Here is a 14,937-nt window from a genome sequence, read left to right on the forward strand (position 1 = left end):
AGATCATCGATCATCATTATGATCGTATTCTTGTTAATTGGTCAGTAAGCACTTTGTCTAATTTTGAACCACCCACGGTTGATTTTGTTACTAAGGAGACTTCCACCTGTTTATTTGATCCCATACCGACTATTCCAGTTAATCCTGTATTAATTCACTCTCTTCCTTCATAACATCCATTGTCTGTTCTTCACTACCTACTGCTACTGTTCCTTCATCTTTAAAAATTGCTTCTATTACTTATTACTCCTATACTTAAAAAGACTTATGCAGTCTATGCAAATAGAAAAGATTAGGTGTATATATATATATATATATATATATATATATATATATATATATATATATATATATATATATATATATATATATATATATATATATATATATATATATATATACATGATCAATTTCCTTGCCCCTGGCTTAAGTTATGAATGGAAAGTGTGTTTTTTTCTTGTATTTTTATTATTATTATTATTATTATTGCTTTTAATGCAAGAATATGTTATTGTATTAATTCAGAGAGAAAGAGAATGCAAGCTAATTATGTTCTGCTGCTAGATTGGAGCAATTGATTTCTTCTGATTCTTTGGATTTGGGGCTGTGGCTCTCTGACTAATATGTATCAATAAAAACAGAGTTAAACTTAAAATAAATTTCTGAATTAAAAAACAAAACAAATGTAAACATGAAACTTTACAAAAAATTATAATTGCTGTTAAAAGCTTAAATATTAAAAGATTATTGCTGTTATATTTAATAAAATATTATGTTTATTTTGAGGGTCAAAACAGACCATCATCAGCATTATCAACATCCCATAATGCAATTCACAACTGCAAATAAACTGAAAGCACATGTGGATCACTAAATACAGTTCATTAACAGATATTGTTTACAGTGTATCATTTGTTTATCTGCCAGTAAATGGGTTTTTCTCCAAAAAACAAATATATATCTATTTAAAGATGATGCATGTTGATTGGTGTCTTTATCATTTAATGAGTCTTTGATTGGATATGCTTTTACGCAAGTCATTACAGTAACATAAATACAAACAATAGAAGTATAAAAACATAGCATTTGATCTCTAAATCAATAAATTACATCATCAAATCAAATAATTACATCAGAACTACATCAAAAGGAAATATGGTTCGGAAACTCGATGCATTTGAACCATTTCATAGGTGAAAAGTAGTACATAGAGTTGAAGGCAAACATTTTCCTACAATGGTTTTCAAATATTTCCCAAGTGCTGTTTTTAGCGTAGAAAAGATTATTTTGTTTCTAAACATAAAGGTTTTAATTATTAATTTCTAAATACTTTTGTCTTTGCTATGATGACAGCAAAAAGCTGTGCAAAAAACCTAAAATATTTGCAATTAAAGAAAAACTATATATGCATTGCCTTTACAAAACCCGTCCAGTCAATCGCAATTCTCATTTTGATTTGCTTCTCCGTGAGTTTGAGATGTTGTTTATACTTTGCAGTTCACAGCCTGACATGAATGCACAAGTCCTCTTGACTCCGCCCCCTTGTCAAATCAGGGCCACAAAGTGAAACGCACAGAAATGTGAAGTGCAAAGTGAAAACGACACTCGCAAACTCACAATTGAATATATGCAAATGATTTAGTTTCTTTTTTTTTTTTTGCACTGCTTGATTTTTATTTGTTTGTAAATTTAATTTTTATTTCTCAACTTAATTTTCCCTTTGTAGTTTTTTATTTTTGTTAGCAAAACTTTTTTTTTTCTTCTCAAATTAATGTTTGCTTTGTGATTTTTGGAGATTTGCATTTATTTATTTTTGCTCAATACTTTATTTTTTGTTTGCAAAACTTTCTTTTATCTTGCAAGTATATATGGCCCAAGATTGACTCCATAAAAATTGCTTTTATTTCAACCAAACTAAAACAAAAAGATGTTAAAAATATAAAGGGAAATACTGTGCAATGTTCCTTGCTCTGTTAAACATCACCTGGGAAATATTTGGAAATTTCACAGCTGAATAATTTAGCCTTCAACTCTGTCATGTTACAGTAAAATAACAAAAACAAAGCTGAAATATCGGCTTTATTAATTGACAATAATCAGAACGGTCAAATAATTTGTTCATCTTTTCAAAATATTCACACGCAATATGTTGGTATACTGGAAATAACAATTTCACATAAATAACCATCATATTCACACAGCCTGTCTGTCTACCTACAATACACTGCGACGTCACGTGATCAGAACATAGCAGCAACTCTCAGTCCAGAACCATCCGGGAACAAAGTTCGCTTCAGTCTGTTTTGCCAAAATAAATGAACCGAGACAAAAACAACTTCTCTCTTTTTTTGTTTTCAAGTATTTCTATCCGCAGATAGGAGCCCTCTGTTTGCGTCTGGTGACCCCTGGTGGTCCTGCATAGACACTGCAGGCCATCCCTGAAACATCACACAACATCCCATATTATTTCTTCAAATACAGTATTATTTGTTTAATGTTTAAGGCTGCATGTGCTTGATCAGAATACAGTGAAAACTGTGAAATATTACATGTCTGATTATCAATGTTAAAAAAGCTGCTTCATTTTTTTATTTAAACATTACATTTTAATACAGTATCTGTATTTAGTAAAGACATATTATGTTGATAAATGTGACAGTAAATTTATTATTTGTATCCCTATTCACCAAACAAATCAGCATTCACTGTATTTCTGATTAAATAAATGCAGCTTATGGGATTTTTCAATCATAACACTGAGGTCAAAAGGTCACTGACCTTTAACACTGCACTGTAAACAATATCTGTTAATCAACAGTTTTAGTATTTTGTGTTCATCTGCGGTGGTGAATTGCATTATGGGATGTTGATCTCTGCTCTGTCCACTTCTGATGTTGATAATTCAACTCTACAGTTTAACAAAGTGACTTTTATTGACATTTTAGTGGTTTAAAATAATATAAGAAATAATATCAAGAGAAATAAGTCTGTATAATATGTGCTGCAGTTTATTATAAGGTTTCTGTAGCGTAATATACAACAGCAACCCAGACAATATAGCAGTGCAGACTATTACAAATGGCAATGAAAGTTCCTTTTCAAGGTTAAAAGTTGTTGGAAGAATGATCGAGATCCCATAATGCAATTAAAAAGCAGAAATAAACAAGGAAAAATAAAAACATGGATCACAAAATACTGAAAATTGCTAATTTACGGATATTTTTATAGTGTGACGTCAAAGCAAATGTGCATTTCTTTCAGAAACTGCACTGTTAAAAAAGCTTTTCATACTTAAGAGTTTTTGTCTGGTTTCTAGTGCAAATATCTAAATATTCTTAAATCAAGAAGCATTTTCAAGACAAGCAATAAATATTGTTTTGTTTTCAGAAATAATGAGTCAAAATTAGGCGAGTTTGTCCTTACAGCAAATGAATTATGGAGTAAGTAAAATAAACTAAATTAAAACTGAAAACAACATTATCTCACAATTTATTTAGTTTTATTTCTGAAAACAAGACTATATTTTTTTACTTGTCCAGAAACTGCTTCTTGATTTCAGTATACTTCGATATTTGGACTAGAAACCGGATGAAAAAACTCAGTGTGTATTTCTCTTTCCTCTTCAGGTCTTCAGAAACAGAAGCGTCTCTGCTGAACAGACGTCGATTGTCTTTAACAAAGTCTAAATCTCAGTGGACTCGATCCTCTCCAAGCGGGACGGGCCCGGCCACGGAGGCGCCAGCTGATGCAGGACGGGCGGTTTCAGCTCATCTGTGGACCAGGAAAGAGTAAGGAGATTTTAGTAATTGATGACTTGAATGTTTTTTATCAAGAGTTTTTGTTGACTGAAATAAAAGATTCACAATAAATTAAAAACTAAAACTAAATGAAACTAGTCACTGAAGAAAATGATAAACTAAGATGATCATTCTTATCACTATCTAAAATTTAATTGACAAACATTTTATATAAAAAAAAAAAAATCAATAAATAAACAGTCACTAAAAAAGGAACTGAAATAAAATGATAAACTAACACTAAAACTATTGGTCGAAATTTTTTTGTTAACTTCAAATTTAAAAAATTAGTAAGTTAAATGATAAACTAAAACTTTGACAAAAACATTTTCGTTAACTGAAGTAAATTTAAAGGGCACATAGTTGACCTCTTTTTTATGATTTAATATTAATATTCTGGTTGTTCTGAGTGTGCCAGTTTAGGTTCAGTTTAAAACACAATTCAGATTTTTATATTATAATGTGTTAAAAGTGTCATGTTGGGGGCGTGTCCACAGCTCGCTAATTTAGGGGTGTGTTGCTTCACATGTAGATTAGTTTCGGCTTCCCGCCCAACGTAACAAGGGGGCGGAGCCATGAGCTCACCCGCTCTGCGTTTGCAACACAGACAGGCAGATTGAAAGGAGGAGAGGATCAGCATTCAGTCGTACATGTATGACTCGGACACAGACCAAGCAGAGAGTACAAAATCATTTATGTCTTTGTACAGTTTTACAGCCAACTGTGTGCTAGTTTCAAGTGCCGAGCTTGTACACAGAAACTAATAACCACGCACACTGAATTAACTTTGACTGAGGCACCGGATGCGCCGCTCGAAGCCGCGACACGGCACACCAGACACTCTCTGTACCGCGGCAGAGACATGAAGTGTCCCGAATCGTCGCGCCACGCATTTTTGAATTCTAAACATAGGTTTCTGCAGCGGTCCGCGGCGCCCAGCCGTCGACTTGAGTGTACCCTGATAGAAACCGATGTTTAGAATTGTAAAACGCATGCTAGTTAAGATCACAGGGAGCTTCTGGGATCGCGAGAAATGCAAACGGCTGAAGTATAAGGTAGACTCAATGAGAAGTACACATGTTTGCAAACCCACCTAAAGATACAACCAATAATTCCGATTAGAGCGATAATGTGGAGAATATTGATCTTGTGTTGAGCCCAATGAGCCTTACATCTAAAAATAGAGCTAGCGTGTTCCTTTAGTGATATCGATTCGACTCACGCTGAAAATGGCGGACGTGAATCAACAAACTGAGGATATGATGACGCGCCTGTCAATCAATATTGGTGGGCGGGGGGACCGCTCTCCTACGTAAAGTTGCGGTCGGTTTGAAAACCGCTCCAATTGGTCCGACGTTTTTTATGTTGTTAAATTGAAAAAAAAAAGCACTGGGTGTGTTTATATCACCCCAATATGACGCTCTATACACCATACATGCACATATGTCTGTCCAAACAGCTTGAAAAGTAGATTTTTACCATAGGTGCCCTTTAACAAATTCAAGAAAAAGGCCCCAAATATAATCAAAGTCTGTGGGCTTTTGTCTGACAGAATACAACATGTTCTGGGGGGTACTATTATGGGGTACTATATGTATCGGGGGTACTATTACTATTATGGCACTATTACTATTATTATCGCACTATTATGTTTTTCTCTTCTTTTTCATTCTTTTATAACAAATTTTATCTGTTTTTATGCTTATTTATTTTATTTTTTTAACCATTTTTATTACTTGTTTTTATTTCTCTTATACTTGTTTCTTTTATTCCTGTTTGTGTAAAGCACTTTGAATTGCCACTGTGTATGAAATGTGCTATAGAAATAATAATAATAATACTTGCCTTGCCTTTGCCTTACTATAAGATACCAGCTTATTAATCTAGTGTTTTTTTTCTCAGGGGGGTTCCCAGATTTCCACTTTTGAAGTATACTATTTTTAGCTGCAGTGCTTGCAAGCAAGATAAAATAGCTGCAGTGGTAGGTCAATTGAAGTGAACTGATATCTCATAGTGTCCAAATTTTAGGATCTGGATCAATTTGATTATTTGATATTTCATAAGATGTTGCAGTGACAAACTTCCAGAATGTCTCCAAAACTGTATTTCCTTTTCTTTATTGTTATTATTATTTTTGGTAACACTTTATTTTGATGGTCCAAGTATTGAGTATTAGTAGACTGTCTGCTTAATATCTGCTAATCCTGCTCCTTCAACAGGCATTTAACTGACTATAAGACACTTTGCAAGTACATGTCAACTTACACTAACCCCAACCTTATCAGTCTACTTACTGTATAATCTAATGAGTTAATTAATGTATGAATAATGAGAATTAGTTGACATGTAGATGCAAAATAACAACCAGACCATCAAATTAAAGTGTGACCTTATTTGGTACAGTAACATTTTATTTTGATGGTCCATTCGAGTATTAATGTTAGAAAAAATGCCCTGATACTCTTTGTATTCTTACATTCTGCATAATGTTATGTATATCGTCAATAAACGAACTTATTAATTTTTTTTTTTTTACAAATTCAGTTCATATTTTGAAAAATAAAATAAATGAAATTAACAACAGTCACTGAAAAACTGACGAAATAAAATTATATGTAAGACAAGTTTATTTCTATAGCACATTGCATACACAATGGTAATTCAAAGTGCTTTACATAAACGGGAATAAAAGAAACAAGAAAATAAAAACAACAAAGAATTAAAAATGATAAAAAAACTGATTCGAATATGTTAAACAGGTTATAAATAAATAAAAAAAGAGGAGAAAGATATAATAGATATAATAGTGTGATCTGATTAATTAGATTAGTGTGGCCGTAGCACAGTGCTCATTCAGTAAAGGCACAGCTACACAGATGTGTGTTCAGTCTTGATGTGAATGTGCCTAATGTTGGGGCACATCTGATCATTTCTGGAAGCTGATTCCAGCAGCAGGGGGCGCTGTTAGTAGCTGAATGCCGATTCACCCTGCTCTGACTGAACTCTTGGAGTTTCTAGTTTATATGATCCTATAGATCTGAGTGATCTGTTAGGTTTGTATTCAGTGAGCATATCTGTAATGTATTGAGGCCATGTAGTGATTTATAGAGCAGTAATAATACTTTAAACTCTATTCTGAATGTAACTGGGAGTCAGTGTAAAGACCTGAGGACAGCTGTGATGTGCTCTGATTTCCTGCTTCTTGTTTTGTTTTGTTTTTTCATGACATGCACAGATTACTTGTTCACTGTAAAACTATCAGTGTGAGCTAACAAAATATGATTATGATATTTAAAAAAATAAATAATAATAATTAACCTTGCGACAAAGTGACGGTCACTGGGACGGGGATGGAAAGGCTGATGGGTGGCGGTGATCCGGGTGCCATTTTGGCTCCAAGCTGTCCGACGCGTTCTTCCAGCGCCTGGTTTCTCTGCAGCGTCTCTACATAACTGAGCTGCAGCTGCGCCTGATATTTCAGCACGCGCTCCTTCTCATCCTGCCAGGTGTGTCTCTCCTGCGCAAAGGTGATCGCCTGCCTCTCTCTCTGCTGCTTCTCCAGGTGAAGCTCTCCCTGCAGCCGCTCCAGCTGACGCCGCAGCTCTCCCGCCTCCTGCCGCTGCGCTTTGGCTTCATCACTCTGCAGGCTGAGGAAGGTTTCCACGGTTGAGCCGAGCGCGGATAAGGGTTCAGGGGTTCTGGGCGAGTGTAGTCCTGCCCATGGTAAACTGCTGCAGCCGCTGATAGAGCTCAGAACCGCCGTGTGATCACTTCTGCAGCTCAGCTCATTCAGAGCCCGTTTCAGACCCACAACCTCAGACTCGAACACCACCAGCTTATCACGTAGCATCGACACCTGCGGATGCACAAATGCAGATTACTAAGAGATAGCTATGGTCTATATGCACAGCTAGTGTTTTTCAGCCAATGATAAACGTCTGGTGAAGGGTTTATGTGACTGTTTTCAATTTCATACGGTTCCTTTAACAGCATGGATGTTGTAATGTAACTAAAATCTAATCAGTTAACTAGACTTGAGCCTTCATTTAGTCGTTCAAGTGTAAAACGAGATGAAAGTACGGTGGTCGGGAAGTGCATAAAAATATTACTAAGTGTGAAACACTTTTACAAAGCTCGAGACAAATTTACATTTTGGGAAAACATTTTTACCCTTCATCAGACACAATTAAATAGGAAAAACTATTTTACCAAGGACGAAACAAATTTACATTTTAAATTATAAATTAACAAGATGCAAAACACTTTTACAAGTCCCCAAACAAATTTACAATCACAGATTCCTTACGGAAAGAGAATGTCCCGCACACGAAACAGAGATATGATCACTGATTGTAAACTGTGAGCACTTGAAATCCATATTCGGCATCCGCAGCCATTTTTCAGTCATTTAAAACCGCCATGTCATCCCTCATTTCTGTATTGTCTGAATTATATAACAACACCGACACCTGCGAACACACAAATGCATTACAATGGACCCTTTTCACATTTGCGTGTTTCTCCCAAGCGGCAACCTCCCGCTCTCCCTCGGGAAGCCAATACGGAAGTGACTGAAACTGCAATTCATCAAAATTCCGCTAGTCCTGGCTCCATAATAGAGCAAATTGTAATTGAGCCCACTGTTAGAATGGCCGACTTTACAGCAGAAAATAAGGTGTTTACAGCCTGGTACAAAGAACCATTTTGGTTCATATAGCTATTATTACCCTCCATGAAGACTGTGAGGGGGTGAATTTTTTTATAACTCATCCATTTCCTTTATATTAGGTTATATTAAGTTTGCATAATTAAGGGCGTGGTCACTTGAGTGACAGCTAGGTCTCGCTGGTCACCGTCACTTCACCTCAGCTGAATCCGGCAGATTAGCCACTGATCTCGGCATATACATCATATTTTTGTGTTGTTTTATGTGGCTTTACACAGTCAGCTGCCTTTTGGACTTATTTCTTACAATTATCAGATGATATGGGATGCTGTGTGCATTTAATTGTGCTCACAAACCATTCATGTGGCCTCCGTTTCCCATGTGAGTAAAGTTATATACTTATACACCATCTCTATAAATGTATTTGTTTTATTTAAGATCATTTATCATTAATATTTTTCTTTAGACCCGTAAAGCACTCCAGAATGTGCCAGATTGATTAGCTGTAGGCTCTAGAACAGTCATCTGAAGCGTTATCATACAGTGTTATGCTGGAGTTCATCAATAGTCTTGCATTTACTAACACACACTATATCTGAAGTGTTTGGAAGTAATTCACGTTTTCCTCCTGTTGAAAAACGTCATAAGAACAATGTTTAGTGGCTCAGTGTATTACTACAGTGTTTTTAAAAGTCTAAACACTTTAGTGATATAGTGTACAGCCAAGCACATGTGGTCAGAACACAAACGAGTCGCAGGTAATGAAGTATCAAGCGTTTCTCCTAAAGTAAAGTCTGTCTGCCAGGTCTAAGCAAAGTGCCAGCAGGTGTCTGTAGCTCCGCTCACTCTCCACCTCTTTGCCCTTGTTTGGTATCCCGCCGTGGGTGTGATGACGCGCGAACAAAATGGCGACGGTTGGCCACGCCTACTTGTAGCTTCTTTTGCAGTGTTCAGAAACCTATGGGTGACGTCAAGGATGCTACGTCCATATATTTTACAGTCTATGGTTTTTCCACAGCAGAAGTCATCATAGTTTGTAAACTGAGAGCGCAGTGAATGGGAGAGGACAACAAATCATTTTATTATAATCCTATTTGCTGAAATAATGACAGAAAAACTCCAGGGTGGTGTTATCAAGACTATCAGAAGAGGAAAACAATAGTGTGAGACTGATAACGGCAGCCAGAGGAGAGAATAATATCCGATTTACTGTCCTGCCCCCATAGACTCAGCATTAGAAATGCACATTCATTCAGACCCCATTCAGAACTTCAGACTCAAACACCACCGGCTTATTGCGCAACCTTGACCACTGCGCACACACAAACTCACAGTGTATTCCTGTGATTCACTTCAGTGTATCTGTGGTTGTGAATTACATTATGGGATGTTGATCTCTGATCTGTGCACGTTTGGTGCTGAAAATTCAGCTCCACAGTTTAACAAAGTGACTTTTAGTAGACATTTTAGTAGTTTGAAATAATATAATGTAGAAGACGTAATGTATTGAGGAATACGTGTGTAAAATAGCTGAAAGGGTGCGTGTGTGTGTGTGTGTGTGTGTGTTTTCCACCTCCGCCAGCGTTCTTTTCAGCTCTCCTTCGCATCTCTCCAGCTCTCGGCTCTTGCTGTTGTACGAGTCCTTTAGGCCGATCATGGTGTCCTCGCGCTCCTTTAGCTGGGCGTTCAGATCCTTCATTTGACCCCTGAGAGCCACCGTCTCTCCGGCCCGCTGCGTCACCTCATTCTGGCTCTCGCGGAGCTGCTGCTTCAGTAAAGAGATCTCACCCGCTTTCTGGCACAGCTGAACAGAGCAGAACAAAACACAGTCAGTGCTCGGCTGTAGTCAATTACACAAAATATTTGAAATGCATTCATATATATATTCATACATTCAAACATTCATTCATACATGCATACATCATTCATTCATCCATCTATCCATGCATCTATCAATCATTCGTTCCTTCATGCATGCATACAATCAATCATTCATGCATGCATGCATTCAATCAATCAATCAATCAATCATTCATTCATTCATTCATTCATGCATAAAATCAATCAATCATTCAAATCAAATCACTTTTATTGTCACATCATCAGCAGCACGTGTGCTCATTCATTCATGCATACAATTAATCATTCATTCGTTCATGCATGCATACAATCATTTATTCATGCATGCATACAATCAATCATTCATTTGTTCATGCATACAATCAATCATTCATTCATGCATGCATGCATACAATCATTCATTCATGCATGCATTCAGTCAATCATTCTTTCATTCATTCATTCATGCATACAATCACACATTCAGTTATTCATGCATGCATACAATCATTCATTCATTTATGCATGCATACAATCAATCAATCGTTCATGCATACAATCAATCAATCAATCATTCATGCATGCATGCATTCAATCATTCATACATGCATACAAACAATCAATCATTCATGCATGCATGCATGCATGCATACAGACAATCAATCATTTATTCATGCATGCATACAATCATTCATGCATGCATTCAATCAATCATTCGTTTATTTATTCATTCATGCATGTAATCACTCATTCATTTATTCATGCATGCATACAATCAATCGTTCATTTGTTTCGTTTATTCATGCATGCATACAATCAATCATTCATGCACATAATCAATCAATCATTCGTTCATTCATGCACACAATCAATCATTCATTCATTCATTTATGCATACAATCAATCAATCAATCAATCATTCATTCATCCATGCATGCTACAATCAATCATTCATTCGTTCATCCATGTATACATACAGCAAATGCTTTACACAGCAGATGCCCTTTCACCTGCAACCAAATACTGGGAAACACCAATACACAATCATTCACACACGCACTCATACACTACGGCCAATTTAGTTCATCCATTCCCTTATAGCGCATGTGTTTGGACTGTGGGGGAAACCAGAGCACCCGAAAGAAACCCACGTCAACACAAAGAGAACATGTAACCTCCACACGCTAACTAACCGAGCCGAGACTTGAACCAGCGACTTTCTTGCTGTGAGGCCACAATGCTCACCACTGAGTCACCATGCTGCCATGACTCAATATTATAATGCATTACTTTGAAAAGTAACCTTCCCCATCACTGGTTGTTATATTGAATAATATGTAAATCATCGGAGTTAAAAATAGTAAAAATGAAACCTCTCACCTCCCACTTGGTCTCCTCCAGCCGGGGCAGTATGTCGGCCTGCTCCTTGCGGTAGTCCAGACACTTAAGCTCCAGCTCTTCTCTCTGGGCCAGCAGTGCGCTGATCTCCTCCTGCAGGCGGCTCTTGTCCTGCTGCAGGCGTGCGATGTGTGTCTGCAGGGCCTGCTGTGTGCGCTGAGCCCGGTGCGTGACCTGCTGGAGCCGGCCGGCGTAGTTCTGCCGTAGGTCGTCCATCTCCCGCTCCCACACACGCTGCTTCTCCTCGAACACCTGAGCGATGGCCGCCTCGCTCTGGTCCAGGTTACGCCGCATGTGGATCACCTGAGGGATACAGTTTACGTCCGAATTATTAGCCCCCCCGATGTTTATTGTTTGCCCCGATTTATTTTTCAACACATTTAAGGCTTAATTAGGTTAGGCTAATTAGGTAAGTCATTGTATTACAGTGGTTTGCTCTGGAGACAATCCAAAACTAATATTGCTTAAGGAGCTAATTATATTGATCTTTAAATGGCTTTACAACAATTAAAAAACGCTTTTAGGCCCGATTTAAACGAGGTGTCAGTGTAAACGCTTCGCATTCACTTTAAATAGGTGACATCAAGTGTTGCCGAACTGAATTGTGAATCCATCGGCGCCGCTTCAGTGAGAAGTTGGCAAATTCTTGTCAGCCAGTCAGATCGCTCAAAGCAAATACCCCAGTTCAGACAGTAGCCAGTTGTGGTCTAATTTCATTAGCCGACGCTGCTATGCTGATTGCGTCAGCACCAACCTCAGACACATCTTCCATCAGTTGTTGACGCTGATGCCCTGTGTGAATTGGGTGTTATTCTAGCCGAAACAAAACACAAAATAATTTTCTCCAGAGGAAAAATATTATAGGAATTACTGTGGAAAAAATCCATGCTCTGTTAAACACGGTTTGGGGGAAAAAAATAGAAAGACAACCCATGAGGGTGAATAATTCTGACTTCAACTACACTCTCAGAAATTAACAGTGGTGGAGAGAGTAGTGAAAAATCATACTAGAGCAAAAGTACCATTTCTTGCCTAAAATTGTAGAGCAAGTAGAGTAAAAGTATCTGTTCTAAACATTACTCAAAGTAGAACGTAGACCTTTCAAATGTACTCCCGATTAGTGAGTCTTACGCTGTGAAAAGCTGATGATGTAATTTGTGGATATGTGTACACGTAACATTCTGTAGTGCATTTAGTTATTGCCCAGCAGGCACACAACATCATAAGATGCTAATATTAGGTTAGATTTAGGTTGTGATGTCAGGTGACCAAAATTCAATGTCTAGCCAGCGTCTAAGGACAATGATTTTTTGATATTACGTTGATATTTGGTTGATTTTAGGTTGTGTTAAAAAGTGACAAAAATCCAACGTCGAGCCAACATCTTAAGCCAGTGTCATGTTGACGTCAAATACTGACATTTATTTGTCAAGTATGGCAACTAAAATCCAACATCTGATAGACGCGTAGTGGTAACGTCCACACAACGTCAAGCTGTAACATCATTAGACATTGATATTTGGTTGATTTAAGGTTGGACGTTGGACATTGATATCCGCCTAACATTAGGTTCTGATGTAAACCCGATTTTTCATTTCCAAACAAAATGCAATGTCCCCATGAAGTGCGGGTATAATGTCAATCTGACGTCATGTTGACGTCTTGTGCCTGCTGGGTGTCATTTCGGTCATCATACAGTAAACATCCGTCATCTTCTCATCAGTGATGAGCATCTAAACAGTCTCTGGGTCATTGTGTGTGATGATTTTGGACATTTTCTTGGACACTTTTAATGCTTCCAAACAGTTTGCTGCAATTATAAATCGCCCATGTCTGGAGGTAGTTCATTATGATGCTATTTACGTGCGATTTAATTGGACATGAATCACGGGGTGAAGTTTCACAGACTAATTTCGAGAGGAGCATGTGATATGATTGACTGCAGCTGGCCACTCATCTACAAGCATTAGTTAGCCAATCAGATTGATCCAACTTACTATACGTAGCCTAGCTAGAACTACTCTCTTATCTTTGTTTTCCGAAGAAACCCCCCATCCACCCCTTCTCCTCCTTTCCTCCTTAACCATGGGGAGCTCTCGAGAACCACCTGATCTCATACACCCCTTACATGTTCTATGGAACAGGCGGGAGCCCTGGGCTCACCTATCTCCAAGCTCAGGGTTCTCTCCCGGGACAGCATGCCAAACCTGCTATAACAGTTGTCAAACAATATCTAAGTGTGAACTCTTGAAACGATATTTTTCCAATCTCCATAGACAAGAAATAATAAAGTAGTGACTGCAGGTTGAAGGAAAGTAGTGGAGTAAAAGTACTGATACTGCACTACAAATGTACTCAAGGGAAAGTAAAAGTTACTTAGTACTTAGTAAATTACAATTCCTAAGAAAAACTGCTCAATTACAGTAATTTGAGTATTTGTAATGTGTTGCTTTACACCACTGGAAATAAAGGTAGAAAATCTGCTACTAGGGGAGGTACCTTTTCAAAAGGTATACTTGTATACCATACAGGTCGACATTATTACCTTTAGACATTAGGGTATACTTTTCTTCACTTTTGTACCTCATGTACAATAACTTAATAACTTATATTATTAGCCTCCTTCAGCAATATTAGTGTTGGATTGTCTCCAGAACATGAAATGTCTTGAAGAATATCTGGTCTAATATTTAGTGCTGTCATCATGACAAAAAGAAATCAGTTATTAGAAATTATTGGTCACACTTTACAATAAGGTTTTATTAGTTAATTAGTTATGTATTTACTATCATGAACTAATTATGAACAATACTTGTAGAGCAACATTTGCTAATGCATTATTACATCCAAATGAATTCTTGTTAACATTAATGCACCTCGAGTTAACACGAACTATTAATAAATAACTTGATTTTCTTTAAACAACATGAACAAATACTGTAATGAATGTATCGTTCATTGTTTATTCATGTTAGTAAATGCATAAACATGCATTAACTAATACAATCTTACTGTAAAGTGTGACCAAATTAAGTTATTAAAACTATTATGTTCAGAAGTGTGATGAAAAACCTTCTCTCCCTTAAACAGTAATTGGGGAATTGGGGGTTAATAATTCAGACTTCAGCTGTGTGTGTTTGCTGACCTCCTGCTCCTTCTCCCACAGTCGGTCCTCCAAGTCCTGGATGATGTCGTCGGTGGAGGGCGAGGGCTGCACAGTTGCGCTGGGCTCCGTCA

General features: G+C 37.2%; 1 protein-coding gene across 1 annotated transcript in view; it reads right to left on the reverse strand.

Moving 5' to 3' along the window:
- Positions 1–828: 828 nt before the first annotated feature.
- Positions 829–14,937, reverse strand: part of lzts3b (leucine zipper, putative tumor suppressor family member 3b) — a 23,527-nt gene continuing 9,418 nt past the window's right edge. The window contains exons 2-6 of the mRNA XM_056463223.1: positions 14,846–14,929; positions 11,683–12,003; positions 10,037–10,267; positions 7,116–7,653; positions 829–3,771 (exon numbers count right to left, since the gene is read on the reverse strand). Coding sequence (XP_056319198.1) covers positions 3,683–3,771; positions 7,116–7,653; positions 10,037–10,267; positions 11,683–12,003; positions 14,846–14,929 — 1,263 coding nt within the window. The 3' untranslated portion in view covers positions 829–3,682. The remainder of the gene's footprint in view (positions 3,772–7,115; positions 7,654–10,036; positions 10,268–11,682; positions 12,004–14,845; positions 14,930–14,937) is intronic.

This window comes from Danio aesculapii, chromosome 8 (genome assembly GCF_903798145.1).
Source record: "Danio aesculapii chromosome 8, fDanAes4.1, whole genome shotgun sequence".
NCBI classification, from domain to species: Eukaryota; Metazoa; Chordata; class Actinopteri; order Cypriniformes; family Danionidae; genus Danio; species Danio aesculapii.